The sequence below is a fragment of the Dreissena polymorpha genome, chromosome 3 (genome assembly GCF_020536995.1).
Source record: "Dreissena polymorpha isolate Duluth1 chromosome 3, UMN_Dpol_1.0, whole genome shotgun sequence".
Taxonomy (NCBI): domain Eukaryota; kingdom Metazoa; phylum Mollusca; class Bivalvia; order Myida; family Dreissenidae; genus Dreissena; species Dreissena polymorpha.
In genome coordinates this window covers 88,013,139-88,027,373 of record NC_068357.1, presented here as the reverse complement: position 1 = coordinate 88,027,373, position 14,235 = coordinate 88,013,139, and the positions used below count along the sequence as shown (strand labels likewise).

The window sequence follows — 14,235 nt, the reverse complement described above, 5'->3', positions numbered from 1 at the left end:
AGTCATTGATCCCGAGGGACAAGAAAAACAATTGATTAATGTTCGAAATAAATAATTTGATTAATGACAATTCTGTTATTTGAGCCAGGTCACAGGAAAAGCGCAGTCAAATCAGTATCCAATTAAATTATTTGTTATTGTCAGAAAAACGCTTTTAAGCAAACAGCTTTCAAGCGACTGCTGGCTGATCTAGATCCAAACTGGCCACAATCGCCTTAACCCTTTGCATGCTGGGAAATTTGTCGTCTGCTAAAATGTTGTCTGCTGAATTTGTAAAATAAGCATTTTCTTCATTTTTTTTTCAAAGAATACTATCAGAATAGCAAACAGTTTTGATCCAGATGAGACGCCACGTTCTGTGGCGTCTCATCTGGAACCAAACTGTTTGCAAAGGCCTTTAAAATTCGGTCACGCACTGAAATGGTTAATGTCTCTTTTACTGTGACACAGTTCATTTAACTTTAAAATGATAAAAAGTACTAACACTAAGAAAGAGTACTAACCAGTAAAAGTTTGAAATCAATGTTGAATCTCAGGACAGCTTGGTGATCTGCAAATCCCCGATGAAATGTTGATATCGGGTATCATAGTCATTCAATAAGTCGCAAAATGCTCGAATACAATTTATAAAGCACAATGTGACTTATATTGATAACTAAAAATACCAGTAATCAGTATGCCAGTTTTGCCGTGTCAAGCTATTACGATCCAGAGACCAGAAAGTCCTTCATTCACATCGAGTATATATCCTTCGAATTCCAACTATTGTTGTCATAAGCGGAGATTTAGTGAATAAATAATTCATATATCCTAAATGACAGCTTCTAAATGGCGAAACAAGCCAATGTATGCAGTAAGAAAGTTTTTAATCGAAACTCTCATTAAGGCGGCCATTGTTGAATGTTGAAACACGAACGACAACTCTGCTAGGAGAATGTTATCAATGCTAGGATCCTACGCAGTGGCGTATGCCCAAGGGAAGTAACTGAAAAATCGAGTTATCTCAATCGGACTGGCTCGGTCTTTTACATAGATGGCCATTGTAAATTTTTTTTAGGTGATTATCAAACCTTGGACGCTGCTGTTCCAGCATCGTCAACAACAAAAACACTTCATGCTGAAGCACTCCAATATTAGAAGAAGATTCTTCTGGAAAGAATGGTCTTGTTTGATGAATTGGAATTTTGTGAATACATGACCCATCTCAGGTTTATCACAAATCTATAAAGCATCATTCATCAAATAAATGTTCACCTCTGTCTAAGGTCTGTGACACTACAATGCTTTTCCATTAGATTCTTTGCTGCAAGAAGAGAAATATTTCTAAATCTTACTACTTCTTCCTATATTTGTTCCATACAATGGGAATTTTTAGATGATGGTTTATATAAGAGTAACACTGAATACAGAAGCAATTAGGCTGCGCTCTGTCAAAAAGAGATTTAATGCATGTGCATGAAGTGTCATCCCAGATTAGCCTGTTCAGTCCGCACAGGCTTATCAGGGACGACACCTTCCGCTTTTATTGTATTTTTGTTTAAAGGAAGCCTCTTCTTGATGAAAATCCAGTTTAGGTGGACAGTGTTATCCCTGATAAGCCTGTGCAGACTACCTTAACCCTTTGAGCGCTGGAACCGAATTTTAAGGGCCTTTGCGAACAGTTTGGATCCAGATGAGACGCCACAAAACGTGGCGTCTCATCAGGATCCAAACTGTTTGCTCTTCTGATAGTATTCTTTGAAAAAAAAATGAAGAAATGCTAATTTTAGAAATTCAGCAGACGACATTTTAGCAGACAACAAATTTCCCAGCATGCAAAGGGTTAATATGTTGAACTAATTTAGTTAATAAACTTCTAAGTCTGACAAATTCTATACTTGCCTTTGCAGAAAGTGTAAAGGTGAAATGAGTTTTTGTACACTTGCATAACCAAAACTATATGATGAATCTATTTGAATCCATGTGTACATAGGGCAAGCTATGATGTAAGTATATGAGCCTCGCTCTGGCAAAACAGGGCTTAATGAATGTACCCGCTCTGGGAAAACAGGGCTTAATGCATGTACCCGCTCTGGGAAAACAGGGCTTAATGCATGTACCCGCTCTGGGAAAACATGGCTTAATGCATGTACCCGCTCTGGGAAAACAGGGCTTAATGCATGTACCCGCTCTCGGAAAACAGGGCTTAATGCATGTACCTAAAGTGTGGTCACAGATAAGCCTATGCAGTCCACCCTACTAATCAGGGACAACACTTTTAGTCTCAAATGGATTTTTGTTGAAAGAAACTTTCTTTAAACAAACAAATTAATAAAAACAGAAAGTGTTGTCCCTAATTTGCCATGACAGACTGCACAGGCTAATCTGGGACGATACTTCATGCACATGCAAGTTTCCCCAGAATTAGGCTCGTATCAATGAAAAAGAACGGCTCACGAACCTTTAGCAATACTGTCAACTCTTGGTGAGAACATCTCGTCACATCCACCACTTACAGAGAAACCAAACCTCTGCTTAGTTGGAGGAATGTCCACAGAAATACTAAGATAGTCATATTCCTCATCGTCATAATCCACTTTAGGGCTTTCAGCTCTGTCTTCTACAATTTCTTGTTCAATGTCATAAAATAATGTTCCATTGTTTGTTTTAAAATTGTCATCCTGTGTAATTTGGTTCATTTCTTTGACCTTGGAATGTTTTCTTTCAAGGTGGCTCCAATGATTGCTGACCAACTCATGATTTCTTTCACCATCTTGCACTTTGACCTTTGACTTCATGTCAAGGTTTTTCCATAGACTGTTGACCTTAGCCTGACCTTGGTCAAAGTCGGGGGGTCGTTTCTTTGGTAGGGTCTCTAGACTGCCAAACCGGGACGATGTACAGTTATACCCATGAGTAAAATGATGGAAATCCTCCAAGCTACCTGTGGGTCCTAGATTTTCGTAGTCACCTGACACGTTGCTAGGTAACAGTTTATCATGAAGACTCCGACTACGAAGGATGGTGTTGTTTGGCGACCCTGAGTCTGGAAGGTCAGAAGTCACACTAAGGTCCATCACAGTGGAATATGGCGATAGGCTAGAGACCATTTTGGCCATAAGGGTATCTGTAACAAGTTGATATAATTCATGATATAACACTTTAAAGATGAAAGCGGGGAAAATATGAGCCCTGCTCTGACAAAACAGGGCCTAATGCATGCATGTAAAGTGTTTTCCCATATTAGCCTGTGTAATCCACACAGGCTAATCAGGGACAATGCTTTCCTCTTAACCCTTTCAGTGCGGGAACCAAATTTTGAAGGCCTTTGCAAACAGTTTGGATCCAGATGAGACGACACAGAACGTGGCGTCTCATCAGGATCCAAACTGTTTGCTATTGGGATAGTATTCTTTGAAAAAAATCGAAGAAAATGCTAATTTTAGAAATTCAGCAGACGACATTTTAGCAGAAGACAAATTACCCAGCATGCAAAGGGTTAATGGTATTTTTGGTATAAAAGAAGTTTCCTCTTTGCAAATATCCAGTATGGGCAGAAAGTTTCTTCCCTGATTGCACAGGCTAATCTGGGACAACACTTTACGCACATGCTTTAAACCCCATAATCCCAGAGCGCAGCTCATATATATGTACCGGTATTTGTGTCTAATGATTAAAGATGATAAAAATGCATGCACACAAGCTTTATACATAAAAGTTGTTTAGTTATTGTAGTAACATAGTCTTCTTGTTTTCCAAAATTTACTAACATATTTCATTTGTAGATATTGTTTTTGCTGGTTATTATACACACAGTAATCTAACAATCTTATTCATTTATATTAGAAAAAGCAACTTGTTATAAATATCTTTTGGGAAAACAACTATAAAAGTTCTAAATTTGAATCAATTTGCAGGATTATAAATGTACCTTAGCTGATTATTAAATTCCCATTCTCCAACTTCATTTTCCGATGTTATTGTGCAAAATGACACAATATCAGTATCTCAACCCTTAACCTGTTGAGATAAAATATCTTTGAGTCCTTGATGAGAAAAATGTTATTATAACATATCAAATCTTCCTAGCCTTTTTCTTGCCTAGTAACCTTGCTATTGTGAGTGACCACTTACAGTGGTGTTTGTTTGAACCAAGGGAGGCAACTAGCAATGACAAATGGAATGGAGCATTGGTATTCTCCCTTTACAATTCACTAGATGTTCATCACATATTAAAATATTTTTTCTGTGAAGTGTTGTCTCAAACAAAGTATGTACAACAAATTCAGTACTATGTCAGATTTATATGGGGATATTTTGAATATTGCACATATATAAAAATGAACTCAATATTTTACCAGAACTAACAAGCAATTACTTGTGCTAAACATGAACAAACAAGAACAATATAAATGAGCTTGGCTGTGTAAGAACCAGGCTTAATTTATGTGCCTAAAGTGTCGACCCAGATATACCTTCCTATAAGCGAAAAATACACTCCGCACAGGCAGGGACGACACTTTATACACATGCATTAAACCCTGTTTTCCCGGATTCAGGCTTAAATATCACTGTGGTTTCATGTATGTTTATCTTCCTGGCATGTACTTAAAGGGATAATGACTGACTGTAAATGTAGATAACAAGCAAACGTCATTTTGATAGTGTACTTCCATTTAAAGTAAAAACAAACTCCAGTAATCAGAGACCTGTCAACATGTATCTTGTTTATCTTCCTTTCGTATCGTTTAAATGTGTGAAAAGTTCACATGCAAACACAAACCTAGGAGGAAAATAATACGATCAAGTTTTAAAGAAATTTTGTGTCTGTCATTTTATTGAATGATACTGAAAACATATTTGTTGTTGAAAATCTACAGAAACAGCAGCGGAATATGTTAACTAACACCTGAAAAAGTAAAAAAAAGTGCTGATTACTGCAGACAATTATCAGTCATCTTATTTAAAAACACTTGCACTGTTTTAAATCAATATCTGTAGTTGGTACAGAGATACATTCTTAGCACACAAGCCATAACCTGAACAGCAAAAGGGACATTTTTTTCAAAATTGCGTGTTATACATGTAGTTATGTGCCTTGGTCAATGAGCCCACATATTGCATGTTATACATGTAGCTATGTGCCTTGGTCAATGAGCCCAAATATTGCAGGTTATACATTAAGTTATGTGCCTTGGTCAATGAGCTTCATATTGCAGGTTATACATGTAGTTTTGTGCCTTGGTCAATGAGCCAGCATATTGGAGGTTATACATGAAGCTACGTGCCTTGGTCAATGAGCTCACATATTGCAGGTTATACATGTAGCTATGTGCCTTGGTCAATGAGCCCACATATTAAAGGTTATACATGAAGGTATGTGCCTTGGTCAATGAGCTCACATATTGTAGGTTATACATGTAGCTATGTGCCTTGGTCAATGAGCCAACATATTGAAGGTTATACATGAAGGTATGTGCCTTTGTCAATGGGCCAACATATTGTAGGTTATACAAGTAGCTATGTGCCTTGGTCAATGGGCCCACATATTACAGATTATAAATGAAGCTATGTGCCTTGGTCAATGAGCCCACATATGGCAGGTTATACATGAAGTTTGTTCCTTGGTCAATGAGCCCACATATTGAAGGTTGTACATGAATCTATGTGCCTTGGTCAATGAGCCCAAATATTAAAGGTTGTACATTAAGCTATGTGCCTTGGTAAATGGGCCACATATTACAGGTTATACATGTAGCTATGTGAATTTGTCAATGAGCCCATATATTGCAGGTTATACAATAAGCTATGTGCCTTGGTAAATGAGCCCACATATTGCATGTTATACATGTAGCTATGTGTCTTGGTCAATAAGCCCACATATTGCAGATTCTAAATGTAGTTATAGGCCTTGGTCAATGAGCCCAAATATTACAGGTTATACATGTAGTTATGTGCTTTGGTCAATGAGCCCACATATTGCATGTTATACATGTAGCTATGTGCCTTAGTCAATGAGCCCACATATTGAAGGTTATACATGTTGTTATGTACCTTGGTCAATTAGCAAACATTTTGAACGTTATACAAGAATCTATGTGCATCGGTCAATAAGCCAAAATATTGCAGGTTATACATGTAGTTATGTGCCTTGGTAAATGAGCCCACATATTGCAGGTTATACATGTTGTTTTGTACCTTGGTCAATGAGCCAACATATTGCAGGTTATACATGTAGTTATGTACCTTGGTTAATGAGCCCACATTTTGCAGGTTATACATGTAGCTATGTGCATTGGTCAATGAGCCCACATAGTGCAGGTTATACATGAAGTTATGTGCCTTGGTCAATAAGTCAACATATTGCAGTTTGTACATGTAGTAATGTGCCTTGGTCAATGAGCGAAAAAATTGCAGGTTGAACATGTAGTAATGTGCCTTGGTCAATGAGCCAACAAATTGCAGGTTATATATGTAACTATGTGCCTTGCTCAATGAGCCCATATAGTGCAGGTTATTCATGTAGTAATGTGCCTTGCTCAATGAGCAAACATATTGAAGGTTATACATGTAGTAATGTACCTTGGTCAATGAGCCCACATATTGCAGATTATACATGCATTAAGAGCCTTTGTCAATGCGCCACATATTGCAGGTTATACATGTAGCCATGTGCCATGGTCAATAAGCCCACATATTGCAGGTTATACATGCAGCTAGGTGCCTTAGTCAATGAGCCAACATATTGCAAGTTTTACATGTAGCTATGTGCCTTGGTTAATGAGCCCACGTATTACAGGTTATACATGTAGTTATGTGCCTTGGTCAATGAGCCAACATATTGCAGGTTATACACGTAGTTATGTGCCTTGGTCAATTAGCCCACGTATTACAGGTTATACATGTAGTTATGTGCCTTAGTCAATGAGCCCACATATTGCAGGTTATACATGTAGTTATGTGCATTGGTCAATGAGCCCACATATTACAGGTTATACATGTAGTTATGTACCTTGGTCAATGAGCTTACATATTTCAGGTTATACATGTAGTTATGTGCCTTGGTCAATGAGCCCACATATTTCAGGCTATACATGTAGCTATGTGCCTTGGTCAATGAGCCCACATATTTCAGGTTATACATGTAGCTATGTGCCTTGGTCAATGAGCCCACATATTTCAGATTTTACATGTAGCTATGTGCCTTGGTCAATGAACCCACATATTACAGGTTTTACATGTAGTTATGTAACTTGATCAATAAGCAGTTTCAAAAAGTAACAGATATATCCAGTTATTGCAAACTTTAACTAGTTTTTTATCAGTTCAAAAGTGTGCTTAATTTTGGGTCAGAGACAGTAAAATTATTTAATGACCCCCTCCACTCCCCCAGACTGAAAACCAGAACTATATTTTACACACCTTAACAAGAATTTAAAAAGTACCAAAAAGGGGCATAATTCTGCTCAGAGGCTGGTCACAGCTTAAGATCTTGGTAAGTGACTCTAAACCAGGAACCTGAACACATATTTTAAGTTTTTCTTGAATGTTTTAGCCAATTGTATAAATCTGGATAACTCTTATCCAGCAGATAACCTTTGGTTATCTTCAATTTTAGGATATATATTTATGGTCACCAAAAGTAAACAAAATTGTTATCTGAACAGGTGCATGTTTTGGTTTAGTTTTAGATACAATTAAGCGAAGGTATTTGACTACTGTTATTTTTATCCGTATAAAGTTATCTTTGGGATGGCTAAACTTCTCCATATTTATACAATTGGCTACTGTAGTTTATACAGATATTGTATTGCTGCACGCAAATATTAACCTCAAATTTTTAACTACACAAAGGGACATCAATCTCCAAACTTGCATTTCAGAGTAATTGTCCATGGTCAATGACAAAACACAATGAGCAGTAAGACATGTGTAAAGTTGCCATTAATTTATCCTTAATTGGGCCAGACTTTTAAAATCCCACTAAACTTTAGGTACAAATATTGCTGACCGAGTTGAAGCAAACATGCTTGTTTTGTTCAAATAATAACGGTGGCTTTGCTAATGTCCAGCATGATTTGTAACACCAGATTAGTCAGGATGTCTAAACTATGACACATTCTGGGGTATGTCTATTAAATATCTGCAGTAACATAATGCAAATACAGGAGTGAGTTCAGCTGTACACCTAAAATTAGATGATTAATAATTGAACTAAAATTAAACTAAACATGAAACATATATTTTGCTTTCCCACATGGAGCTATAATTGCTTATGTTAGTGTTTGTTTACTGCAAACGACAGACAGATCAAATTCCTTTCTTATGCAGCTGGGGACTTTCACTGCAGATGTGGGGAGAAAAAAGCAGAAAATACGAGAATGCAAACCTATTAAAGTACAATCAGGAAATACTATATTAGCCACATCATGCAAAAATAGGTTTTAAGCCATATGCTGCCAGCATAGATCCAGTTAGGAGCTTCCCTGTCCACTGTAAAGTCACGCTAGATTCCAGGGTCTCATTAGCCGACAGGGCTGGTCTGGGGCTATGCTGGTGACATTTGCCATAATACCCATTTTCGCAAGATGCAGCTCATATTTGATTATATACTGCGCATTAGATACAAGTATGCCACATTTTTGTATTGTTCACAATACTTGTTGTTGAAAATTAGCATAACACCGTTTGCCCAGACACCCATACTGCTATTACCATCAGTGTCTATCACTATCACTAAAATTGATTTTACCACAAAATTGAATACTCTGCCCCTTAAATAAATAAGTACATAAAACATCAAAAAGAATATCAATGCTATACTAAAAGTTTTGACATTTTTTATCTTCAGACCTAAACAATAGAATGCACAGGTTTTGTGTGAGAGAAAGGCACCAAATATGCTGTCCATTTTTAGTATTATGTCTTAAATCTCTTGCTTCTCGTAAAAGTGTATTATATTCTTTTATGGAACAGCATAAAAACAAACAGTTGTAATTGATTCAAAACATTCCTTTCCTAAAATTCTTAAAAAGATTTGTTGAATGTGCCCTTAATTTTAGAATTCAAAACAAAGAAAATGCAACATACCTATTACAACCTATTAAATTCCCAACACAAAACCACACACACAAATGCTTGTCTTGAAGATATCTAAACTAAAATGTGAGGGAATACAAATAACCATCAAAACACTGATTCATAATAAATCAAATAGTGAACAAAGATACATAATTTGACTAAATCTGCCGTTTGTGAAATGTGATATCTTAATTCTAATCTCATTTGAAACTCATCAAAAATCACCACAAATCACTCCCCACAAATGTAACCTTATCTGTCCCACATCTGATCTTATCAAATATTAGTAAACATCCAAGTTTCATAAACAATCAGATTATATTTTGAACGCAACATACGTTTTTTATCATACCCACTTGGCCGATTTAAGAAAAGAATGACTTGTTTGTTTCATCAAATAATGTTTACTCAGTTTTTAAAATTCATTTCTTCAATCGTATTGACTTTGTGTATTACATGATTATCAAGTTATGGTAAGGATAATATTGCACTCAAAAGTTAACTTTATGATTATATTTGATATATAGGATCTGACAAGAGTTGCCATTTAGCAAATAAAATTGATTTAACATAAATGTCATAATTTAACCAGAATCGGTCAGTGAAACAAGAAGTAGCCAATGATCATCATCATCATTATCATCTTTTTCATCATTACAATCATAATCATCATAATCATCATCATCATCATCATCATCATCTTCATCGTCTTCAGCAACACATCCATTGTTAATAAATAGAATTTCAAATACCTATAAGGCCACATTGGAGCAAAAAGATTACCTCAAAAGAAATTTACAATAAGTTTTTTAAAATAAATATTAATACACTTAAACAATAGTATCAATATAGAAAATGCAGTAAGCACATACCAGTATCAACATTTATCACACCATGTCATCAAGTGCTGGGTGTACATGATATATATTATCTACTGAACAAATGTAAACCCAGTATTGAGTAGTTCACAGGCTCAATAGGCTCACTGCAGTATTTTTTTTCCCAGATGGGTATCTGTCTGTTAAATATTTATCAATTACATTTTTGGACATTTATTCAAACAAGGGAAAACATCCTGTGAGAAAATTGTAGATTTTTGGAGGTGTCCATGTACACTGAAAGCCTGTTAAAAATTCTTCCTGCTTGAGTATTTGCGTGTATAAAACATAAATTATTTACTACAAAAATAGGAATTCAATTAATAAAACTAGTAGTAGCAATACATTTCATAATGGCGTTGTAAACATTTAACTGGTTCAAACAATATGATAACCACAACCATAAAGTGAAAGTATTTTGACAGCAATTGAGATATCTTCAGAACCTTATATTGAAAAAAAATGCAGTCACATTGCTCATGTTGAAGATTTATCTTACTTTAAATCTGCGGTGCTCTGTGAAGTGAAAAGGGGGGTTGATGCATGTGCATAAAGTGTTGTCCCAGATTAGCCTGTGCAGTCTGCACAGGCTAATCAGGGACGACACTTTTTGCCTTGATTTTTGCTAAGAGACTTACTTGAAACGAAAAATTCCATAAAAGCGAAAAGTGTTGTCCCTGATTAGCCTGTGCGGACTGCACAAGCTAATCTGGGACAACACTTTACGCACATGCATTAAACCCCCTTTTCACAGAGCAAGGCCCAAATGTTTGAACTTCCCACATAACGAAAATATGTGATCATTTTTTATCTTTACCATTCAAAATTTTATAAGAAATTCTGTTGAAACAGAATTATAGGTAGCACCACTAATTTACACTGTGCAATAAAGTTTTACTTATTACTTATTTTTGTGGCAGCCAGGAACGTGAAACTTTAATTCTCAGCTCACACTTGAATGTATTTGAAATGATAAAAAATAATACATTAGTGACCCATATACAAAAATAAATTGCAAAAGATTTAAATGCCCATAAATGTTCTTTCTGAAGTGAAATAAATATTGACATTTTGGATATTTTTTTCAAACAACCATAATTCAGTGTTTATCGTGAAAATTCAACAGGAACAGGTTGTCCAAGCTAATTCTATTGTAATTGTATTGTAAAGTCAAAAGCTAAAACCAAAATCTATAATAACATAACATTTTCAGACGCAGAAAAATATGTATATTTAAATTAAAACAAAAATACCAGAGGGGGTAATCACATGATGATCTAAAGGAAGTCAAGATGGCGACATCCATGCTGAGACAGATATTTTTTGCCGTTTTATAGCCATTATTACTCTTATTTTATTTTATGCTCACCTTCTAGCCATATCAGCAAGAAAGTGATAAGCGTTTATTTCACATTGATATTTTCTCTATACTTCGACTTTACTTGCCAAAATATTTCTTGGCTGGATCAAAGAAATTACAGCTCCCGCTAAGAAAATGCGTAGCTAGTAAAGTCAAGATATAAAGCGAATATTAATACAAAATAAACATTAATCACATTCGTTCTCATATGGCTGGAAAGTAAGTGGCATTTTAAAATAAAACAAAGGTAAACAAGGGACAAAATTGTCACAAAACCAGGTTTTCAATTTAAAAAAAGTCTGATAAAGGGAGACAACTCAAACTGAACTGATTGTTTATAATAAACCCCCTTTGTTTCAAAATAAATCTATTTTTAGTCGTGGTGAACTTGACCTTGGAGATACTGACGTAATTCTTTCGTGCGACACACCGTCCAATGATGGTGAACAAATGTGCCAAATGATTTTAAAATCTCACAATGAATGACATAGTTATGGCCCGGACAAGCTCATTTAGGCCATTTTTGACCTTTGAACTCAAAGTGTGACCTTGACCTTGGAGATATCAACATAATTTTTTCGCGCGACACACCGTCTAATGATGGTGAACAAATGTGCCAAATGATTTTAAAATCTCACAATGAACGACAAAGTTATGGCCCAGACAAGCTTGTTACGCCAGCCAGCCCGCCGACATTCGCCAATCTAATAACCAGTTCTTTCCTTCGGAAAACCTGGTTAAAAAGGGTATAAAACGGGGCAAAATACCTGCTTCAGCATGGACATCTCCATCTTGATTGTCACGTGATTATCCCCTCTGAATACTGAAACTAACTTCGGAGATCCAGTTTACAGCAAAGAGTTTTTAATCTAGAAAAAAATGCTTGAAAGCTTTTGGTTGTTGTAAATCTCTTCAACATTACCTTTTTTGGAATTTTCTTTAAAACTTTTAACCTTACAGCATCAGTTCTAATTTAAGAATATGCTTTGTTAAAAAGTTGATAACAAGTTCATTTGCATAATAAATGTAAATGTATTTACTTAGAAGTGCTTAGTGTGAACAAAATATATATTGTACTCTAAACTACCTACAAATGTAGCATACCTAGCGAATTAGCTCAAGACGAATAACACACTTTCAGGGGTGTAGAAACTATGAAATCAATTCATGACAAATTGTTGTTATTTGACCGATTTTAATGTGTGTCTTTTAATTTTAGTCAGCAAACTGTGTTTTTTTGACAAATTTTTTTTTTAAGTAAGGCATTTAACCCATTCCCAATCAGAAGCTTAGTAAAAATGGCTATATGCAACTCGTAGGCTGTTCAGCTTTTATGCTGTTTGCAGCTCATCAGCATCTTAGGGTTGCAAATGAAGCCTTTAAAACTTAAATCTAGTAAGAAAGGTCTTTATTTTAAATTGATTTTCTAAAGGACTGCAAATGGGTAAAAATGCGTACCTGAGCAGTGACAAGCTACAAACATTAAACTTGGAAATGTAGACTTAACTGAATTGTTTTAAAATAAAACTTTTATTGGTTTTTAATTGGTAATTGCTTTAAGGAGGTTTGCTTTATGTCTTCTTTTTCAGATAACACTTAACACTTTCAACATTAATGAACACTATCTTTGTGCGATAAAGGTACTTGTACAGCACTGTCATTCAAAAGAAAAATGGCATTGTTCCCATGTATTTTAAAAATTTCAGACTGAAAAGAAATATAAATAAATAGCTTTCACATGATTGTCCTCACAAGAGCAAACTTTTCTCATTATTAAACTTTGCCCTTGTATTTTCTGTGTCATTATATCCCTCAAACTTATTTTTATTATTGGATTATACCATTTGTCATTTCATTTCGATTGCAAGTGAATTGGAAAAATTGTTTAATTCCTTGAGGTTAAAAATGTAATAAACCAATATAATAACAGTCAATAAATCTTGCCAAAAACTCAATTCATATTAAAATAAATTTTGATTGTCTGGCCTATTTTTAAAGATTCTTTTAACATTGCAAAAGCCTTCTAGCAAACACTGCAATCATCAAGTAAACTTTGGGAAGTTAAGAATATATCTTACAATAAATGCATTTGATTTTTTTTTACAAAAATTTATGCATTTGAAACTAAACTAATTTGTTGCAATCATTTAACTATTAAACTTAGTACTGTAGCTTTGAATTTAAACTTCTACTTAAACAGACATTGTTTTTGAATACTAAAAACTGAATTTCCCACACAATTGTCAACCTGTATTTGTATGAAAAACTTGCACAGTTATATTTCATTAATGGTTTAAAAAAAATTAGTATGTTGTTTAACTATGCTAAAAAGGCTTATAAGTATACAATTATAATTTATTATCAAATGGTAATATCTAAATGATATGATGATTAATATCAATTATCAAGAGACAGACTCCCGTTTAATTGAAGAATTTTATATCACAACATTATTCAATTTGGTTAGGTATAATATTATTGTTTTTCCTATAAAAAAAGTTGTACCTTTACTTATCAGATTTTTTTAATGTCAGAAAGACAAACTTAATACATGAAAGAATATTGTGATAAATTTATCATAATTTATTATACATATAAAACATTACATTTAAATGCAAGATAAAATATCAGTCAAAACAATCATGAATGAGTTGATGAGTACATGCATCAGTCATGGTACATGGTGGTATGCACAATACATAAATCTTTAATGCACATATTCAAGTAACAGACTGAACCTAACAGAATGTATATGAAGTCTCATTCTGTAAAAAGGTTGCAATGCATGTGCGTAAAAAGCCATCCCAGATTAGCCTATGCAATCAGGGAAAACACTTTCTTCCTTAATTGGATTTTTTGCGAAGAAGAGGGTCCCTTTAAACAAAAAATACCTTAAAAGCGGAAAGTGTTGTCCCTGTAACGCCTATGCATTAAGCC

General features: G+C 34.8%; 1 protein-coding gene across 4 annotated transcripts in view; it reads right to left on the bottom strand.

Annotated features, from left to right (window-relative positions):
- The window catches only part of LOC127875153 (protein PALS1-like), a 93,086-nt gene extending 83,017 nt beyond the window's left edge, over nt 1-10,069 (bottom strand). The window contains exons 1-2 of one of the 4 annotated variants that reach the window (XM_052419997.1): nt 9,933-10,069; nt 2,441-3,106 (exon numbers count right to left, since the gene is read on the bottom strand). In XM_052419997.1, the coding sequence (XP_052275957.1) occupies nt 2,441-3,098 (658 nt within the window). In that variant the 5' untranslated portion in view covers nt 3,099-3,106; nt 9,933-10,069. Of the gene's footprint in view, nt 1-2,440; nt 3,107-3,910; nt 4,039-9,069; nt 9,361-9,932 lie in introns of those variants that run through there. The other 3 variants (XM_052419996.1, XM_052419999.1, XM_052419998.1) reach the window with 3 other exon arrangements.
- Between the last annotated feature and the right edge of the window lie 4,166 nt (nt 10,070-14,235).